The sequence below is a fragment of the Microcaecilia unicolor genome, chromosome 5 (assembly GCF_901765095.1).
Source record: "Microcaecilia unicolor chromosome 5, aMicUni1.1, whole genome shotgun sequence".
Taxonomy (NCBI): Eukaryota; Metazoa; Chordata; class Amphibia; order Gymnophiona; family Siphonopidae; genus Microcaecilia; species Microcaecilia unicolor.
In genome coordinates this window covers 214,440,741-214,465,165 of record NC_044035.1, presented here as the reverse complement: position 1 = coordinate 214,465,165, position 24,425 = coordinate 214,440,741, and the positions used below count along the sequence as shown (strand labels likewise).

Genomic DNA, 24,425 nt, shown 5'->3' with positions numbered 1-24,425 from the left:
CTGTATGCCGTTGTCTAAATCTGGCTTGGCTTTTTTCACTTTGAAGCGCATTTCCTGTCTTTTATTATCTACTGCGTAGTTCAACTGATTGCTCTTTTTCACTGCTGCTCAGTTCTGTGCTCTCACCCTACCCCCATAGCCACTTCTTTTTCCCTTAAGTCCAATCTGAATTCCTTCCTCTACAACATTTTGTTCTGCTCCCACTTTCTCTGCCATAATAATCCTCCCTGCCCTCTTCTCTGATGCTTTGCCGACTCCTAAAATTTATAAGGATGTGGCCCGCACGATACCAATTGGGGTAACTTAACACCTTACATACACCTTTTTGGCTTCTGGTGCAAACTAGAAATCATTTTTTTGATTCCCTATAAAACTATTCTTTTTCCTTCTCAGTCCCATGTGGTGTGCGTTTTAATTTTCTTTCTGGAACAAAACTTACTACATTACTAGTAATACTCCCTCTTGGGCTTCGAATCTGCCTTTATAAATCCATTTAAATTTGCCCGAAGAGCTGAAGTTCTAAACCCTTTTTTCCCTCACATATCCTTATCCAGGCTTCCGAAACTGCCATTTCTTTCTGTAACTTTTAAGAGTTTTCCCTAACAAGCGCTGTAGTTCACTATCTCAAGGACATGAGAATCTGGGAAGCTTGCCCACTTTAGCTGCCTTATCAGTCCAGCACTGCTTTGGCAGAGGAGGCTCTACAGTTCACTTTTAAAAGCTCAGAAAGTAATTTTTTTTCCCCTTCTCCGTCCGTTTTTTCTGTTCTATGCTGAAGTGGTACAAGTTAACCAGTCATTTACACAGGGATATTGTGAACCTCTTGCTGTCTATCCTCTGTCAACTGTATTGCTCCTAAATCCATCTAACTAACAAGTCCGTTATACGGGCACCTCTGAGCATGTAACAATGTACGGATGTATTCTTTTTCTTTCACTTTTAAGATTATGACACTGCATCTTAGTCTCACTCTGCATTCTCCTTTTATTAGGACGTTGTCTCCCACTCCCCAAAATTTATGCTCATACTGCTTTGACTTTTGTGCGTTGCCCTCTCTTTCAGCTCACCTCCCTTAAACAATAGATACTCTAATGCTTTCTCACTCCGTCTTTGAGTCATGATTTTAAACCCGAGACAGGTTTCTTTATTTTTGCGCTGCTAGTGACAGCCTGATAGACTTCATTGTGCTACACCATGTGCTTACAAAGTGTTAAAAAGGTATCTTTCCTTCAAACATACATAACTTACCCCTTTGAAAACCGGCTTTCTCCTTCTTTGTCCTAGTGTGGCTTCCTGTGATTACGTTACAATGCTTCTTTAATCTGTTTTTGGTATTATGCTGATTTATGCTTCATGATCCTGGTTTTTGCACTTTAAATGGTATTACTCAATTCCTACAGATGTTACTTTCTTTTGCCCTGTACAGATATATGTCTTAATGTTCCACTATAATGTCACATTTACCTTAGTATGATTAATATGCATGTATTTCTTGCTGAATGCTTAACTGGTAGTATTTTAGGAAGACTGTTGCATATTTTGGTTATATTGTTGAGAAGCAACTGTTTTTGTTACATTTAAATGCTATCATATTGTGCTTGTGTTCTATAACACAGGGGTATAGCGTGATTTCCAGAGCATGCTAGCTACAGACTCTTTCTTGTAAAAATATTTGTGCTCAAATTTTCATAACTTTTACTTCTATGATGGCAGTGCTGGTCCGCTGCCCATCTATAATCTTTAACACTAAGCTACGTATGTCAAAACTGTCCTACAAGTTTAAGTATTTCTCAGTCTTTTTCAGCTTTGTTCGTCTTGCATGACTGAGTTTGTACTGCTTGCCCTAGCTTCCTTTCTGTTCTGCTCTACCACCCTCAAGCTTTCCTTTCATAGTTTGCTGTGTGGCAACCTTAGTACACACTGTAAAGGTAAGGTGCCTTACCCGAAGAGCTTACATGTTTTTTTCCCTTTAAAATAATTTTTTTTGCTTGTTACTTCTGGATTAGGTTTCAGAGGTTCTTTCTAGGAACATGCCATATTTATTATTTCCTTTTTCTTTCTTTCTCCTTTATTTCTTAATATTTTTTCTCTCTCTACTTTATTGTACTAGTGTCATGCAATTAACTTTGATACCGATGTCTGGGACTTACATGCATTGAAGGAGATCCTTCAATGGATGACGGCATCTTATTTATTAGGAGCAGACTTCCATTCCATTTTCGGAGTGGCCTGCGGTTTCGGCATTATTGCCCACCTATGAGTTACTTGTATAGATGAGCGCGGGGTTAATAAAGAGACGTCTAACGACTTTCGTTGCGATTGTATACAGGTTGACTCGGGCATTCAATATTTTTGGATGGTTAGCTTTTACACGAGAAGTTTCCTAACTTTCCAATGTTGTAGTTTGGTTATTCGTATACGAGAAGTTCCCTAACCACAAAATTTTGAGTAGGTTGTTGTACACGAGAAGTTCTCAAACTACAGGTCCTTTGGGGTGATTAGACGCACACGAGAAGTTCAAACGCACACGAGAAGTTCACTAGTCAGCGAAAACCCATTGGACCACTGCTCTTCGACTCATGACACCTTATTCGCTGGTTTCTTGAGTCCTTTTTGGGAGTGTTTGCAATGTCCCTTTTTGGGGGCTCTGCCATGTATACGGAATAGTTCTTGGTAGGCTGGGAAACTGGGTTTCTTTACGCCTTTAGAAGCACACTCTGGGGAGCAGTTTTTATTAATTTGGGATAGAGTAGTATAAATCTATAATAGCTGACACTAAGTATTTATTTACTTTTGTACTGTCTCTCTATGCATATTTCTGTTTGCAGTTTATGTCTTGCTTTCTCCTAATGTCACTTGCGGTCAAAGCGTCGAGCTTTCCGCCAATTAGTAATTTTTATTTTGGGTCCCTATGTTGGAGTACATTAATAGATGCGTGAGTATGATTGTGTTATATCTCTGTATGTTTTACTATCAGGATAATCATTGCATGTTTTTGTAAACTGTTAACAAATTATCATTTCTAGGTCTCCTTGCTGTCTCTGAAGCTGCCTTTTGAACCACTGACCTTGTACCGGGTTCTAGATCTGGTCAATATATATATTACTAATTTAGTTCTTTTTTTTTTTCCTCTATAGCTAATTGCAGGTCTGAAGCTTATTTGTAGACCACTTGCTCACAAGGTCCCGTCATTATACATATTGGGTGATGTTGTTCACTACCTCTGGTTAAGACCCTAGGATTACTTTTATTACTCATTTTCATTAACCACCAATTGCCTTTGGTATAGTCCAGATCTTACATTTAACTATGGAAACTACCAACATGAAGTGCCTAGCCCTTTTGTTGTGTATGCTCACCATGCCTATAGTAATACTGGTGATCTGACATCTATTCAGAACCCTGGTAAGGACTTTCCGTCCGAAACAAAACCTTTCTATTTTGCGGTATGCCACCGAGATTTCGGACGGGCGTAGTGATCCCGCCAATTGTCCTCTTTCTCTATTAATTTTCTGCCCTGGAGATTACATTGCACGTGAGTATATTTTCATTTATTGCATGTGTTGCTATGAAGCTTGCCATTGTATATTCGAATTTTTTTTGGAGATACAGATTGTAGTGATATAGGTGTTTTATAAGACTAGATTTGCCAATACTATTTGACACAACCCTGATATCGGTGTTCTACCATACCAGAGTTCTGGTACCCAATTCATTATGCTGCCTCTTGAGAGAGTGATAAATCACTTCCCAGGAGACCACATATATCTTATAAAGTTTTGCCAAATATGGCATTCCTGGAATAAGTTTCAGCCTGGACTCTCGTGGCCCCGTAAGGGCACCTTTAAGACCAAAACTCTGCAAAGGTTATTAAACTTTATTTACACATACACACCCGATTCCACCCGTCATCTCCACTATCTCCACTATCAGATCCTCAGTAGATGGCTATTGACTATCACTGATTACGTGATCCCAGACACTGTCGATCTGACATCGTTATTGATACCTGGTGAGGTCAATCTTAATCCACGACCTAGTAGACGGCCCCCTACAAGAGCCGATTCACCCATTCCACATAAATTCAATGGTCCTAGAGGTAACAATCAGTGCCGGGACTATCGCTCTCAGCCTACTCCCAACCACCGAGCTGAAGTACAATGCAACCGTTGTTTCCAATTGGGACATTACGCCATGGAATGTCCATGCCGGCACTTTCCTCATAGTCAATACCGTCAACCTCCTTCAGACTCCCCATCGTTGCGTGTCTCCCAGATGCAGATACGACAACCACAGAGAGACCGCAGGCAACCAAGTGACCTCCCCTCGCTATATAACCCACATCGGCAAGACTGTAGGAATGATTACCCTGATAATCGTGGCCGCCGGTCTCAACCTGCAAAAGGCCCACCCATCACTAATATACGACCCAGAGACTATCGTTCCCGGCCTAGCCCTGATCGTTATATAGATGTTCAGTGTTATCGTTGTCATCAATACGGTCATTATGCATGGGAATGTCCACTACCACCTCAAAATGCAGTTATGAATCAAATCCGCCGTCAAAACCGTCAAACCCGTCAAAATCCCCCAGAACGGCAATCTTTCCCTTTGTGGAACCCGGATCAACGTAGACTGCAATGACCACAGACCTAGGGATCAATATTAACCGCCCCATAATGACTGGACGTAATCCGAACCCGATCTAATTTTGTTGTTCTCAGTTACTCATATTACTCAGCTTCTCATTTAGTATCCAGAAACCATTTCTCTGTATCTGTATTGGTGTGATGTTTCGGTTTTCTATTACAGGTGACATGTCTTTATCTTATATTTTTCGAGGTTTAATAGCAAGTGTATATTTATGGTACCATACAAATGACCTAAGTCAGCAAGTTATTTATTTATTTATTTGCTTTTATGCATACCTTCCCTGGGGAGTTCTTATCAACTGCAGGGATGAGCGATCCCCGAAGGATGTTCATTTTATATATATACCTGTACTGACTTATTTATGCCATTTTACTTTATACGGGATCCCTTTTAAATAAAAGCTGTGTATTGCTCATGGTTAAAATGTTTTCTGCTTTAACTGTTGCGCTGTTTAAATTGATGTGACATTCACTTCTTTAGTTTTTTCATGAATATAAAGCCTTCATTTTTGAAATCTCTCTATGATATGTGTGACATCTGAAAGCTTTTCATTATTTCCTTGTCTAAGAAAGAAGAAATATTTAATAACCATTATCCGTTATATGGAATGAATGCGAGAAATGTTCCCTTGAACTGGCCATTTGGGGGAGCATTTTGCGCTGATCATAGATTTTATAGTATTCTTGGACTGAGAATTGGTGAAGCTTTCAGACATAAATTGAGAAAGTTGTACACTCCACTTTCTGATTCCTTTCTATTCAAAACAGGTTATCACAATATGGCAACTATTGCTCTTTTTATCTCTCTGTCTTTCACTGTGAGTGATTGTGAGAAGAACTGGTGTACATTATTTGTGTGCAGCAGTCCTGGAATTTATGCTTTGTGTATTTAACTAACACCTTGCTTCAACTAACTCTTACCACGTGGTAGCTTTGTCTTAAAGCGATATGCTTCTCCCTACTTCTTTGACTGATTGAAAAGGGTTACTTAAACTCTATGTGGCTGCACTTTTTAATGTTTTTTCCTTTCCATTTGTCTTTTTCGAGGAACCTTTTCCTTGCATTGCCATCTGAATATGCCTTGCCGCAATTCAGATGTATAATATTTTGTTTTATTTTTATTTTCAATTTTTTTTGTGTGTAAGCCTATTTTTATTTTTATTTTTATTTTTATTATTTTTTTTTTTTTTGGTTTTTCATTTTCGATGCTTTGTTTCTTACCAAGCCTCTTTCCTGGCCCCCATTTATACCCACAACCCACCTCCTAGCATTATGACTTCCTTCAATAAATTTACTGGTCTGTTTTAGTTTTGCCTTTCTCCAGATGGATACACGAATTCCGCTGACGTTCCTCACCGAGGACACGACTGCTAGCAAAGAAGAACTACCCGATAATGTATCTGATCTGAAGGCTATGTTGCAGCAAAGAATCGCTAAATTAAAAGACAGATGCACAGACCCCAACATTACCTGGTGTGAAAAACGAGACATTATTGAGCGTGAGTTTCAACAGATGCATCAAGTGGTCCATGAGCGAAAGAGTCAGGCTCTCCACTTATTAGAGTTACAAAAAGCTTTGGCCTCTACCTCTCTTTCTGAATCATCTAACTCGTAAGTCCTGCTGGCCTCCTGCAGCTGAGGGCTCAACCCTTGGTGAATGGTAGTCATTACAGGTGAAGAATCCATACCTACTGGCTATACATTGCAACGCATTATCCGTGCCTTTTTGCCTATTTCTGTTCACCATATTCCTTGCCCTCCATACATCAATAATTGAACATTTACCATCATCTCTAAATTCTAATTGTTTTTTTGTAGATACAATTTCATATATACTATTGCTATTTATGTAAATTGGCTTTTCATTATTGAACCCTTCTGGTTTCCCTTTTGCTTTTGCACTTAATTAGCACTGTTTTCTCCATGTTTACATTGTCTTTCATGTCTATTCAATTCACACTGATTATGCCCACTAAGAGATAGCAATGTATCATTCAGGCATACAGTTATTTTGCTTATTCCTTTGCCAGCCTCTGGCTCTTGATGGACTGATTATGATGGTGTATGCCTAGAATAAAGACATGGAAAGATCCCATTTTATACACCACAAGTACGTCTTCAAGATCTATCCAAATGATGTTAGATCCCCCAAGGTTGTGGCAATAATCTTTACACCTTGCAAACTATTGGACCATAAGTTTTGGGTCCATGTGAAAGATATACGCAGAACCAGCCTAACCATCTCAAGACCAGTCACTTCCTTCAGCAGGCCAGCCTGAAAACCCAGTCCTGTTAGATCTTCCAGATCTCCGTCCAGATTCTTCAGCGCTTCCACCACCTCAACCATAATCGATGAAAGAGAATTTAGAACTGATACTTAATTTGAGAATTACTGTTGCTGTTTATGGACATTATAGATTCATATTTTGTTTTATTTTCAGTTTGGCAGTAATCCTGTCTAGATATTGAAAAGGTTTTATTTTTATTTTCCTATTATTGTTCTTTATTGTTCTAATTATTTTTCTAAGAGTTTCCCTGTTATTTCTGTTTAGGTAATTTAAAATTGAAGTGGATATTGCTCAGATACAAGGGTAACATCAAACCCTAATACTGGCTAAGATATTATAATGTAGGTGTAAACCCTGTTAATATCAACCTGTTATGCAATTGTTTAACTCTGGTGTAGGCATGTCTTTCTGTAGGTTTGACTAAGCTCCAAGTGGGGTAATGGATATATAAATTGCTTCCCATACTTCCAGGTCATTATGCATATGTCAAGATCCATGCATGACCTTTGGTGCTGGGATTGACCCTCTTTGCTGTATGAGGCAACCTCATACTTGCTATCCACTTATTAGTGCTCATGATTGAATGCCAATGATAAGTACTAGTAAGGTCCAAGAATCCCGACCTGTTTGAGGATTCTGAATATCTACAACCTTAAACAGCCTGCAATCTGAATACTAACCATATATTTGTTGAGCCACCATAACAATGCTTAATCAAAACCACTATTCCTTCTCAAGACCACTGAGAAAGATACATTAGATTATCTCCCCATGTACTATGCAACAGATACAATAGAAGTCATAGCAAAACCTGAAAGTATTTATTAGTATGATCCACCTGAAATTGCTATTACCCGTATACCTATACTGCATGGGATTTTGTAAATGAACTCGTGGATTAGTCCCATTCATAAAAACATTTCTCACTACAGGTTTGACTAAGTCTCAAGAGAAATGACATCAGGATAAAGCCCAAGGGGTTGAGTAATATAAAGGGAATTCCATATGCCCAAAAATATACCACCTAAGATTGAAGTTTTCTGTCTGGCATAATATCTGCTAGCAACCCATAAGAGCAAAACTCCCCCTCTCGTTTGATAGCTTGCCACCTTCTGGAATGGATGATGACGAGCTTTGTGTCACCCCTCCTCAGAGGGGGTGACAAGTGGGGAATGTATAATTATAGTACAGCAAGAGACCCTCACTGGATCCACCGGAAGGGTGGGAAGGCCAGATTTTAGGACTCAGGCTGTAAAAATACCAGCTAGGTTTAAAAATCTATGACTGGCTGCGCAAGGACTTGCTTTTCCTGTAAGTTAATATGTGTCCCCGCTTGGGATCCATCCACTGGAATAGTGATGGGTCAATTTACATACCTTTAACAGCTAAAATAACTGAAGAAGTACTGACTAGGCCAAATAACAGGTACATGATTTAATATTTCAGAATCTGTAAAAAGCAGGTCTGAACAATGAGTCCTGACACAAACTGGTACAACTGTCACTTTAAATCAGATGAACAAAATGGAGTCTATTAGTTTTGTATAGAAGGCTACAGAGGTTATACAGAGTTCTTAAGATGGTGTGAAAAGTATTGCGACACAGAGAGATGTGGAACTGTTATCTCAACGCTTCCCAAAACATGCTGATAAGACTGCGTGGGAAAGTATCATCTCAGAAATTGAGAGCTAGGTATCTCACCATTGACTTCTATGGAGAGGTTTGTGTATAAAAGAGGGGACAATTTGCCATAGCTTTGGAATCCTCCCCAACGCTTCTGTCAGACGGCAGGGCTCTGTCCGGTCGTACCCAGAATCTGTCTGCTGAATGTACCTGATTAAAGTCTGATGTCTGTATTTGTACCAATTTGAAGACTTGTCTTTGGGTAAGAAATAAAATGTATCTATCTATTTAAACCTATCTCTGTCTTTATTCTATCTTCTCTTTACCTTACATTTAGCTTACAAGGCACATCACATACACTCAGTCTCTGGAGAAACTTAGACAGTTTTTTTAATAGGCATTATCTGGGAACATAAATGGCCCAGAGTATACCTAGATCCAGGAAGACAGAAAGCAGTAGTTATGGGAATTAGAATTCGATTACAGCCCCTAATGCAAACCCAGAGCAGACCCCCTTGTGATTGGGTGACAATGGAGGTTGGAGAAACCAGACAGAGCCTGTTATGTGAAATAGGTATCTGTAGTCCCCCGTGTGATCTGGAGTCAGAAAGAGGTCCAAGAGGGGGAAATTAAAACAGTACCCAACTGTACACAACTACAATAGTCTTTATGCCTGCAGGTGTTACCTGCATGAGGGTTCAGTAGGTATTTTGTGTTTTGGCGCTCAAACCTAGAGTGGGATATGGGCCTGGGTCCCCTTCTCTACAGTCCACTGCACTGACCACTAGGTTCCTCCAGGGACCTGCTTGCTGCTCTAAGACGAATAGCCATGATATCTGCAAGCTGTCATAGAGCCTGGTATGTACTATCACTTTCGCCTCATAGGGGGGGTGGGAGGGGGTCAGTGACCACTGGGGGATTAAGGGGGGGGTCAGGCCTTTATTCCTCCAGTAGTCATCTGATCAGTTTGGGCGCCTTTTTGGGACATTTTTACAATGTTCCATTACTGCAGAAAAACATCCAAATAATAAGCCTGCCCTAGTCCTGCCCAAAGCATGCCTTCTGCGTGACCCCTTGAGATTTTGATGAACTGCATAGAAAAAGTCTTAAAAATTAGTTTTCAAAATAGTGATTTGGACATTTTTGCACAAAAAAAATGTCCATCTGCAGCTTTGTGCCATTTTCTGGATGTTTTTCTGTCTCGAAAATGAACCCCTAAATCTCTTTCCCAGCTCCAAAAGACGAAAATGACAAAAAGAAATTCATGCCAGCAAATGTTTTGCAGAAAACACAGTGTAGGATTTTTGCCTGAATATGCTAGATTTAGGCACTGTGTTTCAAGCTCTGTTCCCCAAAGGATTTTGCTTGCCTGATTTTTCTTTTCAGTGAAACTGTTTTTCCCTTCCAAAAACCATGGCAGATTAAATCCGCATACAAAAAGATGCTGCATTTTAAAATGACTTTTAAGTGTTCTGCACTTTCTCTACCTCTGCAATCCACATTTTTGCACAAAACTTAAACATTTACACCTTAATACGTTTGAAGGCCATTAAATTCTATTTTGCTGCTTTTAAAGCACTTGTAACAATTTCACAGAAGAGGATTATTTATGTCTATGGAGAACAGAATCCAGCTAGCCACAGAGAGGTAATTCAGTTCTCGCATCACGACTCATGTAGGAAGGGGGAAACCTAAGAATTTAATGATTTCATATATTATGGAAATGATCAAAATAAAGAACTAAAACTAGATTCTTAAACTTTACATATAAGACAAAATGATCAAAACAATTGTTGAGCTACTACTCAAAAAGGTGTGAGCAAAATCCAAATAAATAAATACAATAAATAAATAAATTATGTGAAAATGCATTCCTCAGCATCAGTCCAGTAAACTATTCCCTGTCTACGCCAGGCAGTTAAAACAAACACTGGAAAAATACAATTCTTGCAGACAAGGAATAAGGCTACCATGTCAAAATGGGCAGGGCTATCACAAGGAATGGGCAAGCAGGGTGATCTCTCTGGGATCCAAGTCTGGGGAGGTGGGGGGGGGGGGGGGGGGGGGGGGGGGAAGAAGGAGTGGGAGAAAGGAGGGGGAAGGGGAAGGAATGCCATGTTATCCTTTTGAGTCAGTCTGTCAGCCTGCAAACATGCAAGCTAGAAAGGAATGGGAATGCCTAAAAGAAACCATTGCAGGAGGCATTGTTTGCCCAGTAGCTGCCTCAAATATGGTTACAGTAATCTAGTGTTGTAGCATTTGGAGGTGCAAGGAGCACGGTAAGCATCAGCCTTCCAGAAAAGGAATCTTGGTGCATCCTTACCTGTAATCTTCGCTCAAGGAAACACAGGACTCCTCTTTCTTTAGCCTTGCAAGAAGAGCTCCTCCTTCTAGCTGCAATCTGACCAGCTGCACGTTCTCCAGAGTACTCTTCATTAGCTGGGTGTAGCTCACAAGCAAAGTTCTGGCCTCCTGGAAATCATACAAGTAGAAAAACATGAAGACAAAAACATATACTTTTGCCCCCTGTATCTGTACAGATCTTTTGTTGGTAAATACTGCCAATCCCCCCAAATTTAAGTAACTCATAGCCAACTGGCAGCATATTATTATCAGGCTGTGAATTTTATGCAGAACATCTGGATTTCGAAGAAAACAGGGACTGGAAGGCGTGTGTATCCCCTAACTTCCAGAGACGTGTAGAGAAATCTATCCTAACAACACCTGGTTTTATTGATTTAATTACTCATTTGCTTGTTTAATTTAGTTATGCATTTTCCAGCATACATTCAAAGCATAATACAATAAAGTACAGAATATCATTAAAACAATGTTGAAAGAAACTGCTTCATACCCAGCTCACCAACAAACAGATCCTAACATTGTCTCCCATAATAAGGTCAAACACTGCAGTTACAACTGGCTCTTCCTCAGTCTCTCTTCTCCATCTTGGAACATGTCATCATGGTTTTTGCTTCAGTCTCCCTTCGTCATTCAAAAGACCCATACTTCCCCCCACCCCCTTATCTCAGTCTGCCTCTCTCTCTCTCCCTCCCTCAGTACAACCATCACTGTTCCAGCCTCAGCCTCCCTCTCACTCCTTGAGTCAAGTATTACCTCCTACCTCAGTCTCTCTGTTTCTCGGGATCCATGCAAGATTACCTCAGCCTCAAGTTCCATCCTTCTCCCAGATCCAGACATCATTGCTTCTGCCTATCACCCTCCATTTCCATGAGCCCAGCATCACTATTCCCGCTCTAGACTCTGTTTTCCTCTTTATGCCAATCTGCCTGATTATTTACTTCAGTATATTCCTCCACTTCCCTTCTACTAAGACTCACACCCTACTCCTCTCACTGTCCCTTTATCATTCTCTGTGCACCAAGTTTATATTAGCTCATCATGAATTAACACAAATTAAGGAGCTCAGTCTACTGACTCCATGTCTGCATTCCTGAGTATACAACTTCAGACTCCTCTCCCTAAGAACAGAAAGTTATCATAAAAATAAATGTAGCCATCCAATGGCAGGTTCTCTGGCATGGCTATACGAATTCTTATAGCCAACCAAATGATGTAATAGACCTGTCACAGCAAGAAAAAGCACAAAGTGTATATTCCTCAGGAAGAAGTCATATTGAGATACTATTAGACTTTCAGAAAGGCAAACTATGCAATGGTGATTGTTTCCAACTTTGCTGCTTTTATTTATATAGTTCATAAGGGCCTTCATTTCACAGAGGGCTTTCCATGCCCCTTCCAAATGGCATCACCTTCAACTATATAAATTATTCACAAAAAAGTTGTTTTTTACCGCTTGCAATAGCATCCAATTCCCACTAGCAAAATGATTTCGGGTGTGGTGTTCGAATATCTGTACCTCATCCTACCAGCACCAACAAAGATTTTCAGGAGCTACTTGTTTGGCTCAAACCTACCTTAGTTTCGTAATAAGCCCTTTGAACTGTGGTTCTTAGGTCGCAGCATGACTGTTATCAGGTATTTGCTATTTCTGAATTCCTGAACCTCCGAGGATGACCTTACGCCCCACCTTTTCTTCACAGATATATAACATACATTCTGAGCCCTTGGAGCTTGCAGCAACTTTTGCAGGGAATTAGTTAACAGAGACCCTTTCCGTGCAACTTATCTTCTCTCTGCAAGCTCCATCCATGATATGAGGCTTAGAGAAAAAGCCTCATGCCTGTATCACATCAGATACAAGACTGCTCCACTCCTCATTGAAAATTCTGCAGCGGCTAGAGGCTTCAGAATATTTTGCCCTTAAGGCAGCATCTTATGCCAGGATATGTGTGTATGCATGTGTGCATGTGCATGCGCACACATACTCGAATACATAGTTGTGTGATATGCTGAAACATGAGCTGCTGTCAGTCTCATCATAGTACAATGTCTACCTGCTTTTCCTCCAGCTCCATATCTTACAGTGCCAGTCCACAACCTTTGCAATTGTTCCAATCTCATATTAACTCCCACTTCCTGGCAGCTACTTATCCTGTTATTCTAGATGCCTTTAATATGCATTTGGATGATCAACAAGCCCCCTATACTCGACTTCAAATCCTTTATATCTGATCTAGACTTAGTTCTGATTAACAATCATCCCACAAACTCTGCAGGACATACTCAAGACAGCATACCAGTTTCTCAAATGTTCAGCTCAGGAATTAATCTTGGTCTTCCCCCTCCCCCTCTTCCCTGTACAGATCATTTTCTTCTTATTGCAAGCTTAAAACCTCAATCCATACAGAAAAGATTTAAACCTAAGACTAAGGCTTTCAGAGACTTAACTGTGGATAAATTTAACTCAACATTCTTGTTTGACTTATCATTTATTGCTTATCATTATATTTACTATACCGCTTCTCTCTTATTCAAATAAAAATGGTTTACAATATATAGAATTACTATAAAAATTAAAAATAAAAAACAACCAAACAAAAAGGAATGCCATAATACTGACAGGAAAGCTCAATCACTCAAGACCAGTCAACGGTATTGCAAACATTCATCTGGGTCAGAACAGTCATCTCTATGGAATTCATCCCTCTCAAATCTTATAACTCACTTGCATCTCTTCATACTTTCTCTATCACTGGGACATGTCAGAATACAGAACCCTGGTATAACCATTCTCTCTTATTATTGAAATGTCAACTTCGACATCTAGAATGCACATGGAGGAAAAATCCTACCTCTACTACTGAGAATGCATACAGAATTGCCACAGTTTCATACGAAACATCTACCGAACGTGCTAAAAGGGAGTACTATTCCAAGCAAATTTAAAAAGCACCACATTCTGTAAGACTCTATGGGATTCTGCGCTCCTTAACTGGTCCTTCTGAAATCTCTGTATCTGCTGAGCTTTTGCCATCAGCAGACTCCATTGCTACTCATTTTTCAACAAAAATCTTTTCACTCCATTGCTTAATGGACTCTCACACTAATAATTTGATTTCTATGGGTAGCTCTTTGGTCTCCTTGGACATTCCGTCAGTACTAACTACCTCACATACCTATCATTCAGAGACACCGTTATATCTTTTTTTGATTTTTGATACCCTACACTCCATCTCGGTCCCTTAGGTCATCACAACAAAATCAGTTAACAATTCTTTCCTTTCAAATTATAAGACCAGAAACTATATGCGCCCAGATTTTTAGTATTATGTCTCCTACTCTATGGAACTCCATGCCAACATCCCTAAGGTCAGAACTCTCTCACCCAACATTCAAAACATCTTTACAGATGTTCTTATTTCAATATTTATTTTTTATTTATTTTATTGCTTTTGTATCCCACATTTTCCCACCTATTTGCGGGCTCAGTGTGGCTTACAATACATTGTAACGATGGTAGTACAATAAGTTATTACATGATAATGGTTACATTATGAGGAGTTGAGTTAAAACAATATACATTTCATACTTGAAGTACAGATTATGTAAATTGTATGTTCTTTTTTGTTTCCATGCCTTTGCTCCTCCAAGGATCAGGACATCAGCTACAACCTCTTGCCATATTGGCCTGTTTTAGCCTGTTAATACTTTACCTATCCCTTTTCTATCAACAACTGTGGTTCCTTTCTTTCCTTTTATTTCAGTATTTTTATTATGATGTAAACTGTTCAGATGGTTTGCTCAAGAGTGATATATCAAGATGTAAATAAATTTGAAACTTGATTTCTAAAACCGCAGACACAGTTAATATTGATTTTAGCATGCATTTTTGAGGCCAGTTACCACCCAAGAAAAATATCTAGGAGACATTGGGGCTCATTTTCAAAGCACTTAGACTTACAAAGTTCCATAGGTTACTATGGAACTTTGTAAATCTAAGTGCTTTGAAAATACACCTCATTATGGATCTTATGCTCAGTGTGCAACAGTGGCCAAAAAAGCAAACAGAATGCTAGAAATTATTAGAAAAGGGATAGAAAATAAGTCGGCTGGGGGGGTATGACAGAGGTCTACAGAATCCTGAATGAAGCAGAATAGCTAAATATGAATTGATTTACTCTTTCAAAAAGTACAAAGAATAGGGTACATCCATGAAGTTTCATGGTAATGCTTTTAATAAGAATAGAGAAAATATTTTTCTATTCAACAAATAGTTAAACTCTGGAACACATTGCCAGAGGATGTGGTAATAGAAGTTAGCATATCTGGGTTTTAAAAAGGTTTGGATCAGTTCCTGGAGGAAAAGTCCATAAACTGATATTAAGGTAGACATGGGGAAATCCACTCCTTATTCTGTGATTGATAGCATGGAATCTTGCTACTCTTTGGGATTTTCCATGTACCTGTGACCTGGATTGGTCACTGTTAGAAGCAGGATACTGGGCTAGATAGACCATTGGTCTGACCCACTATGTATATTCTTATGTTCTTAAGTTATATAAATGATCACAAAGCCACCAGTGTTTAAGTGCAATATTGGAGGACAGCTGGTGAGATGCAATGGCAATAAGATTCTAGGACTCCAAAGGGAGAAAGGTGTGAAGTTTCTAAAAAGGCAAGAGGAGGAGGGAATGAGGAACAGAAAGGCTAAACTACTGGTGTAGTGAACGTGGTCTTAATAAATCAAAGACAGTACCAGGTATATCCACTAGATGGAGTTAGAGTATTTCCACTCTATGCATAAGGGCTATAACAGAGAGGGGAACCAAAGGTTCCAACTAAGAGGTAGATGCACTAAACGTTTTTCATCGTTAAATGAGCCCTCAGGGAAGAATTTCCTATCCTTTCCATGCACTTAAGCCTATTTTCCGACGACAGTAGCAGCTAACGAAAACGGAATGGAGATGAGCAATTAGTGTGAAAACCCCATTGAAACGACATGCACTAACCTTTTCCGATTGCCTTTACGCAGGAAAAAGGCAGGAAAACTAACGAGAGGTCTGGACCTCTCGTTAGGACAGCTCCGTGGCAGGAAAAAGTGTTAAGTGAAAAAATAAACAAACTTTGAGCCAATCCCAGCGCATTAGCAGAGCTAAAAGCGCTGTGATTGGTCCAAAGGACCTCAGAAAACACATAAAAAAATAAAAATAAAAAAAGGATCGGGAGGGGGCAAGGGCGCTCATCAGGAGCGTCCTGTACGGACGGCCTTGCCCCCCCCCCCCCCCCCGCTGCTCCCCACTTTCCGCCGCTCGTGCAGCGCCTTCGGACAGAGGAGAGAGGCGCTGCACGGGCCCGGTAAGAGGAAGGGGGGCCCGATGGAGGAGGGGAATGGCGGCGACGACCCCAAAAGGGGGCGGGGCACGGATGGAGGATGTCGGGAGGCGGAGCTGAGGTGAGAGAGTAGTGAGGAAGGGAGGGGGGCAGGGGCTTCTATAAGTTTGCTTTTTCGGGGTGGGGGGAGCGGCGGAAAGTGGGGAGGGGGCAGGGGCTGCTAGAATTTTGCTTTTTCGGGGTGGGGGGAGCGGCGGAAAGTGGGGAGCAGCGGGGGGGGGGCAAGGCCGTCTGTACAGGACGCTCCTGATGAGCGCCCTTGCCCCCTCCCGACCCTTTTTTTTTATTTTTGTTTTTATTTGGGAGCCATGTGCTTGCGATTTGACTGTGTTTTGACTGTTTGTGGCATGCGCAGAGCAGCTAACATAACGCTTGGCTGCTCTGCGCATGATTTGGGGGCCGATTAACGATGTGTATTGTGATTCTTTGATACATTGTACGTTTCACTACCGATCTCAGCATGTGTGACTTTTTTTTTTGGTGCATTTTTCGTTATTTTAAAATCGTTAGGGACTTTAACGATTTAGATTTTTTTATGTTTGGTTGCTGCATCTGCCTCTTAGTGTTGTATGGGAGGGAGACAGCCAAGCAGAAGGCAATACAGTTAGCAAGTTATATGAGCACAAGCTGTCTATGTTAAGTTAAAAACAATAAAGATACTGTTTTTTACCTATTGAACCTTATTCCGTTAAAAGGCAATTGGAGAGAAAACTTGAGAGGAAAGTGAGTATGCAGAATAGAAAGAATGGAAGATGAGCGAGACAGATGCTGTGCTATGGTAGGTGGGGAGGGGACAAGTGGAAGAAGGAAAGATACACATAGGGAAAACAATGGTTTACTTTCTCAGCAGGGCTAGGAGTGTTGCTGCACTCACAGCCTTTCATCATGACTGCAGGTGTATTTGCACACAGGCCTTTAGAACTGTCTTTTAGAAGGAGCTTCATTATTTCTCCACTGACCCTGATTAGTCTTATATGAGATCATGCACAAACATTTTGTACAAGTATTTCTTTTATACTTAAACTGTAGATTGTGCTGAGTTCTGCTATATGAGAGCTTAGGAATTCTTTTGTACTTCTGTTAATGGCTAAATGCCAGGTGAGGTGAGCTGGCAGACAAACACCTAACAGCCTAAACATAAACAACACAAAAGGAGGAATTATGAAATTAATCAGGTCAATATTCAAAAGCACTTATGCAGCCAAGTGGATAAGTAGCCTAATGGTGCAGGCAGAAAATTAGGGAAACCAGTGTTTAAATCTCACTGACACACCTTGAGGAGCATAATCGAACGCAAACGCCCACGTGTAAGAACGTCCATCTCCGAGAACGGGTCGTGAAGGGGTGGGCCGAATCGTATTTTCGAAAAAGATGGACGTTTATCTTTAGTCTCGAAAATACGGTTTGTGCCAGGCAAATGCATTGGATGTGGGCGTTTGTTTGAGCTGGGCGTTTTCGTTTTTCAGCAATAATCGAAACCGAAGCGTCCCAGCTCAAAAATGACCAAATCCAAGGCTTTGGGTCGTGGGAGGGGCCAGGATTCGTAGTGCACTGGTCCCCCTCACATGCCAGGACACCAACCGGGCACCCTAGGGGGCACTTTTAAAAAATAGGAAAAAAACATTAAATTACCTCCCAGGTGCATAGCTCCTTTACCTTGGGTGCTGAGACCCCCAAATCCTCCCCAAAACCCACGCCCCACAACTCAACACCATTACCATAGCACTTAATGGTGAAGGGGGGCACCTACATGTGGGTACAGTGGGTTTGGGGAGGGGGGTTAGAGGGCTCCCATTTACCACCACAAGTGGTACAGGTAGGGGGGGATGGGCCTGGGTCCGCCTGCCTGAAGTGCACTGCATTACCCACTAAAACTGCTCCAGGAACAGGACTTGTTGCTGCTGTATAACATTGGCACAGCAGTTCACACCGTAAGACTAATCTCTCTGAAAAAGTCCTTTAATTCAATAACCGCGTTTACTCACAGTTAACTGCAGATCAGAGGTTGTGCCCCACTGGCAACGAGTCTCCCTGGTACTAAGATTAGCAGTAGGTCAGAGCTGGCAGAATGGTGTACAATGCCCTCTTTCAGCAACATTCAAGGTAAGAACTAAGTTCTGTAACGTGGCTAACACACGAAAGGGATCTAAAACGGACTTACAAAAATGGCCACTACCTCGTGGACTACCGGAAACAAAACAGGGCACACTCTGACCCAGTAAGCAGAGGGAAAAACACCATGGGAGAAGAGCCTACCAACTACCAACATCGTGAGACTGTAACACAAGCTAGTGAAATCACGGAGCCCAATACCCTACACCCACCACAATGCAATGCTGATGTGACCCTGCAGTGCACCCGACAGCCATATCTGACCCAGGGAAAGGCTGTGAGAGGATCAAACACATTCTGCTGTCATGGAGGTGGGTACGGAATTTGAGGGTGGCACAGAGGCTGGGAAATAAGGTTTTTGCAAGTGGGTTTTTTTTGGTGGGAGGGGGTTAGTGACCACTGGGGGAGTCAGGGGAGGTGATTCCCGATTCCCTCCGGTGGTCATCTGGTCATTTAGGGCACTTTTTTGGGACCTGTTCGTGACAAAAAAGGGTCCAAAAAGGTGTCCTAAATTCTCACTAACGCCTTTCTTTTTTCCATTATCGGCCGAGCGCGCCCATCTCTGCTCGGCCGATAAACACGCACCAGTCCCGCCTTCACCACGCCTCCGACATGCCCCCGTCAACTTTATTCGTTCCTGCGACGGAGTGCAGTTGAAGACGACCAAAATCGGCTTTTGATTATACCGATTTGGCCGCCCATGGGAAACGGACGCCCATCTCCCGAACATGGGCGTTTTTCTCCTTTCGAAAATAAGCAGGCTTGTGATCTTGATCAAATCATTTAACCCTCCATCACCTCGGGTACAAAACTTAGATTATGAGTCCTCCAGGCCAAGAAAATAGCTATTCTGAGGAGGAAGTGACGTCAGCGATTCCAGATGGCTGCCTGAGAGCGGAGCTCTGCCATAGTCGGAGTCAAAAGGCGAGATAACTCCCCCAAAATTTAGTGATTTAACTCCCAGCAAAACTCATTGATAATTCAACGATATGGCGGCACGAAAACGCCTAGCAAAATTTAAATTCACCTCAGAGACGCTTGGAGCAGAGAAGAGCGCGGGCTCGAGGGTCGCGTTGCGAGCAGCCAAGATGGCGGGCGGCGAATCGGAATTGGACCCAGACCCCGAGGAGCCTTCTGAATTGGGAGCGAAGTTGAGGAAAACAGAAATCATTCAATGGTTCCAGGAACTAAAAGAAGAGATGATAAATACCAGGAAAGGTATCCAAACGACAGTGGGTGAACTGCAGGATGAACTGAGAGAAATAGGAAATCGTGTAGCAGAGACAGAGGAGAAGATGGACAATATGGAGGAGGAGGAGGTGCGAGGCCTGCAGAAGGCCCTACAGAGAGAGCAACAATCAAGAAGCAAACTGGAACTCCAGATGGAGGATCTGGAAAATAGATCGCGGAGGTGCAATTTGCGATTTAAAGGAATCCCAGAGGAGGACCAATTCAAAGACACGATGAAAGTTGTACAGGAAATAAGCGAGTTTATCTGGGGACCGGAGATAATGGAGGTGAAATGCAGAACCATGCATGCTATAAAATTGACAGGGCTCATCGTAGCCTGGGTCCTCAGAGAGGAGGACAGCCCAGAGACATTGTTGCCTGCTTTCACGAATTTAGTATTAAAGAGGCGATATGGAGGAAAGCTCGGGCCTTGGGAGACATATCATGGAAGAACTGCAAACCTAGGGTGTTCCAAGACCTGGCTAGAAAGACGCTGCAAAGACGGAGGGATTTCAAAGAGATCACCTTATATTTGCAGAAATCAGGATTGAGATATCGCTGGCTATACCCATGCGGAATGCAAGTTACGGTGGGAGCTAAGACTCAGAGGCTCCAATCAATGGAGGAAGCATGGAAGATTTTGAGAGATATGGGATGCACGGACATACCAGGAACAAAGGAGGGAGAGCAATTGCAGAAGCAGAACACTCAGATGATAGACAAACGCTGGAGGAAAGAAGGGAAATGGGTCCCCGAAGGCGCCAAGTCTTGGACAGGAATCGAGAGGAATTGACTGAGCCTGACTTGTGAAGAGACTCCTTGGATAATTTGATAAGTAAAACTACATCAGAAGGGATGTTGGTGATGGGAGAAGGGGATGTGGATGGGAGCTTATTTGTTAGTGATTTTGGAGGAGGGGGGGATATTGAAGAGGGAATAAAGAGAGGGCGGGCCTCTGGCGCAGGCTCACTACCTCAGGGACAGAACTGGCATGGGGTGAACCAGGCCGGTTACGGGGGAGACTACAGGATTGGGGGGTAGGGGAGGGAGTGGAGAGGAGGGAAGGGGGGTGGGGAAGGGGGGACTAAGAGTAGGGTCATGGAATGTAAATGGGCTGAATAATCCCGGGAAATGAAGCATTGTCCTTAAAGAGTTAAAGCGGTTGAAATGGGATGTGATCATGTTGCAAGAAACTCACATTAGGAGGCAGGACGAACCCTTGATACAATACAGGAGATTGGGAGACAGTTTTATGCTTGCAGACCCCAAGGGGGGGAAAACTGGGGGGCTGGTGATCTATGTCAAAGACCACTTGCGATTTGTTCAAGAGGAAATATATAAAGGGGAAGAGGGTAGATGCCTAGCAGTTAAAGGAATGATTGAGAACCAACCCATTACGTTTATTAATGTATATGCCCCAAATGGAGGGAGAGGCTCTTTTTGAAAAAATGGGCTCAGGCCTAAGCCTCTTTGTGAAGGGCCAGATTTTTATGGGAGGAGATTTCAATTTCCCAGCCTCCAAAGCAGACCATTCAGCGGGTAGTGAAGAGGGAACATGACACATTAGAGAGAAATTCCATAAATTAATGAAAGAATTAGATTTGGTGGACATTTGAAGATTAGAGCATCCAGGACAAAAGACATTTTCATTCTACTCCCATGCACAACAGGTATATACCAGGATAGGCGCGATATGGGGTAGTCGTACACAATGGGGAGAAGTGCAGGATTCAAGTATTGAAAGCATACATGCATCGGACCATGCCCCAGTGTGGGTGACAGTGGGAGAGATAGGCAGTAAGAGGGGAGGGACGGTATGGAGGCTTAATGAATCACTGATAGAGGAAGAGAGGAATTGTCAAGAAGTGCGAAATAGAATAAAAGCATATCTAGAGTTCAATGATAATGGGGAAGTCACAGAAGGAATCTTGTGGGATGCCCTAAAGGCGGTGGTCAGGGGGCACCTAATATCGAAGGGGGCCCAGAGGAAGAGGGAACGAGAGGCATATGAATTGTTAACACCAAGAGGAAGGGGCCACACACCTCTTACCGGAACTACTGAAATGTAGAGTAGATTTACAAAAAATACAATTGAGAAAGATGGAATATAATAGGAGATTGATGCAGCAAAAATTTTTTGAATTTAGCAACAAAGCGGGGACAATGTTAGCAAGGAGTTTACGCCAGAGGCAGATCAGGAACATGATAACAAAAATTAAAACTCAGGGCAATGTGATTCACCATCAGGATGGTGACATTAGGAGACAATTTGTGGAGTATTATAAAAAACTAGTAAAAAAGGCCCGTTTCTGACACAAATGAAACGGGCGCTAGCAAGGTTTTCCTCAGAGTGTGTATGTTTGAGAGAGTGTGTGTGAGAGTGACTGAGTGAGAGAGAGAGAGAGAGTGAATGTGCGAGTGTGTGTGTGTGACAGAGAGAGAGTGAGACTGGGTGCGAGTGTGTCTGTGAGAGAGAGAGTGTGTGTATGAGAATGAGAGTGTGTGCCATGGACCCTCGGCCCCTCCCTCCCAGTTCCAGGGCCGTGCCCTCCCAGTTCCAGGGTCGTGCCCTCCCTCCATCCTTCCATGTTTTCCCTCTTTCTCTCCCCATCCTTCCATCCGTCTACCCCCCTCTCCCATCCCGTGTCTTTCTCTCTATCCCCTTCTTTCCCTCCAGGCCCGCCCACCACAGACCTGCGAAGTCTCCCGCGAAACACGCGGTACCAGCTCCAATTTCCGGCCACTGCTGCTTCTCCTGTTGAGAGGCAGCCATCAGGCACTGGCTGTCGGCACTGCAGCCGCTCCTCTCGCCTCTCACATCACTGCTCCTGGCTAGGCTATCGCGGAGGATAATGTGGGGGAAAGTTGAGGAGGGGGGAGAGATATGCCAAATATACAATGGTACTATTGGGCAGCACAGCTAAAACAAATAGCAGAGTGGAGCAAGGTGGACTTATCCCCGACCACAAGACTGGAACAGGTGTTTGTCAGGGAGGGGCATTTGGAGGGATTGTTAGGGGCTTCGCTCTCTGACCAGGCATATGGGGGACTGACGTTGAATCCCTTTGTATCACATCTATTGACATTATGGGGAGCCCTAAAGAATAAATTGAGTGGGACGCGGACTAAGTCATCATATGCCTGGATTATTCAGGAACCCGGGTTTGTGGCAGGAAGGGAATGTGGGGTTTTTCAAACATGGTTCCAACAGGGCCTAATTCGGTTCAGAGACTTTCTAGAGGAAGGGCAAATTAAAACGTTTGTGGAATTACAGGAAATGTATGGGTTATCGGGGTCTGATATATAGTAGTATTTGCAAGTTAAGCATTTTATCATCACGGAGAAGTGGGCAAAAGCTCAGCCTATTGAACACGAGAAGTTTGAAAACGTGTGGGGGGATATAGATAAGTGGGGTAAGGGAATTTCTAAGGTGTATGGCTCTCTACGGGGTCAAGGGTTTGTGAAACTCCCATATATGGAGGCATGGGAAAAAGGTATGCAGCAAGGATTGAATGAGGCTGAATGGAGGAGAGTGTGCTTGGAGGTTAAAAAAGCCTCGTTATGTGTATTAATTAAAGAGAATGCATATAAAGTACTGAGCCGCTGGTACTATGCTCCAGAGAGAGTTAAGAAAATGTACCCAAGAGCCTCAGACGTTTGTTGGAGATGTGGAGTGGAAAAGAGAACCTTTTACCATATTTGGTGGGAATGTAAGATGCTACAGACTTAGAGAGAGATTGCTGAGCGACTGTCAGAGGCCTTAGAGGTTCCATTCCCGTGCAAGCCTAAATGGTGTTTGCTGGGCTGGGGAAACCAAAAAGGACAGAAGTGGCAACAGAGAATTAAACAAATAGGCCTGGCAGCGGCAAAGACTGCAATTGCGGGACAGTGGAAACAAAACACAGGGCCAAAGGTCCACAATTGGAGGGTAAAACTCAGAACAATAATAGCAGTAAGGGTAGATATAAACCCGAGGCGTCAGAATGGACACGGTTGGATGTTATCTTGAATAATGACAAGGGAGAGGGGGGTCATTCAGCACATTGAGGGGAAAGGGAAAGAGGGGGGAAGGGGAGGGGTAGGGGAAAAGGGTGGGATGGAGGTTGGGTGGGGAGGTGGGGATGGGAGGGGGACTTCTAGAAAGTTTGAGGAGTGGGGGGAGAAAATGTTTTGAAATGTTGAGAGCCAATTAGTTATATCTGTTGTATTAAGTTGAAGAGGCAGAAACATATACTGTGATTGTAATGTTATGGTTAATAAAAACTTATAAATTAAAAAAAAAAAAGAGGATCAAGATGGCATCCGTGTGAGGTGGTGCTGCCTTGAGGTCTCTGAACGCCATGCTCCGTTTACCAGCGTCTTCCTTTCTTTCACCCTGGATAATGGTGAAAAGAAAGGGGAAGATCGAGGCTAAAGCCGCTGCAAGCCCCAGCGGAAACCTGACGCTGCGACAACCAACCTTAGAGGCGTTCGGCCCTCAGGCATCTGGAACCCAGACCCCAGCCCAGGTTGGGTCCCCAGAACAACTCGGGGACCTTAGCGTGGAGGCAGTGTCTTTGAGCCCGCCATCCTTGACTGCCCCGCCGAGACCACGCGGAGAAGCGGGAACGACGGAAGAACCGGCTCAAGTGGAAGCAATAGAGGTTAGCAGCGGCCCCGTCGGGTACTCGACCCCGGAAGGATTAACAGCAGGAGTCAGGGCGAGTGGTATTGATTCCCCGCCCTCCCCCATCCAGGTGGCTCCGTTAGCGGGACCCAGCGTGAGG

The 24,425-nt window shown here is 42.7% G+C and overlaps 1 protein-coding gene across 1 annotated transcript in view; it reads right to left on the bottom strand.

Annotated features, from left to right (window-relative positions):
* Positions 1-24,425, bottom strand: part of PLEKHG4 (pleckstrin homology and RhoGEF domain containing G4) — a 507,451-nt gene that overhangs the window by 288,860 nt on the left and 194,166 nt on the right. The window contains exon 10 of the mRNA XM_030205018.1: positions 10,886-11,034. Coding sequence (XP_030060878.1) covers positions 10,886-11,034 — 149 coding nt within the window. The remainder of the gene's footprint in view (positions 1-10,885; positions 11,035-24,425) is intronic.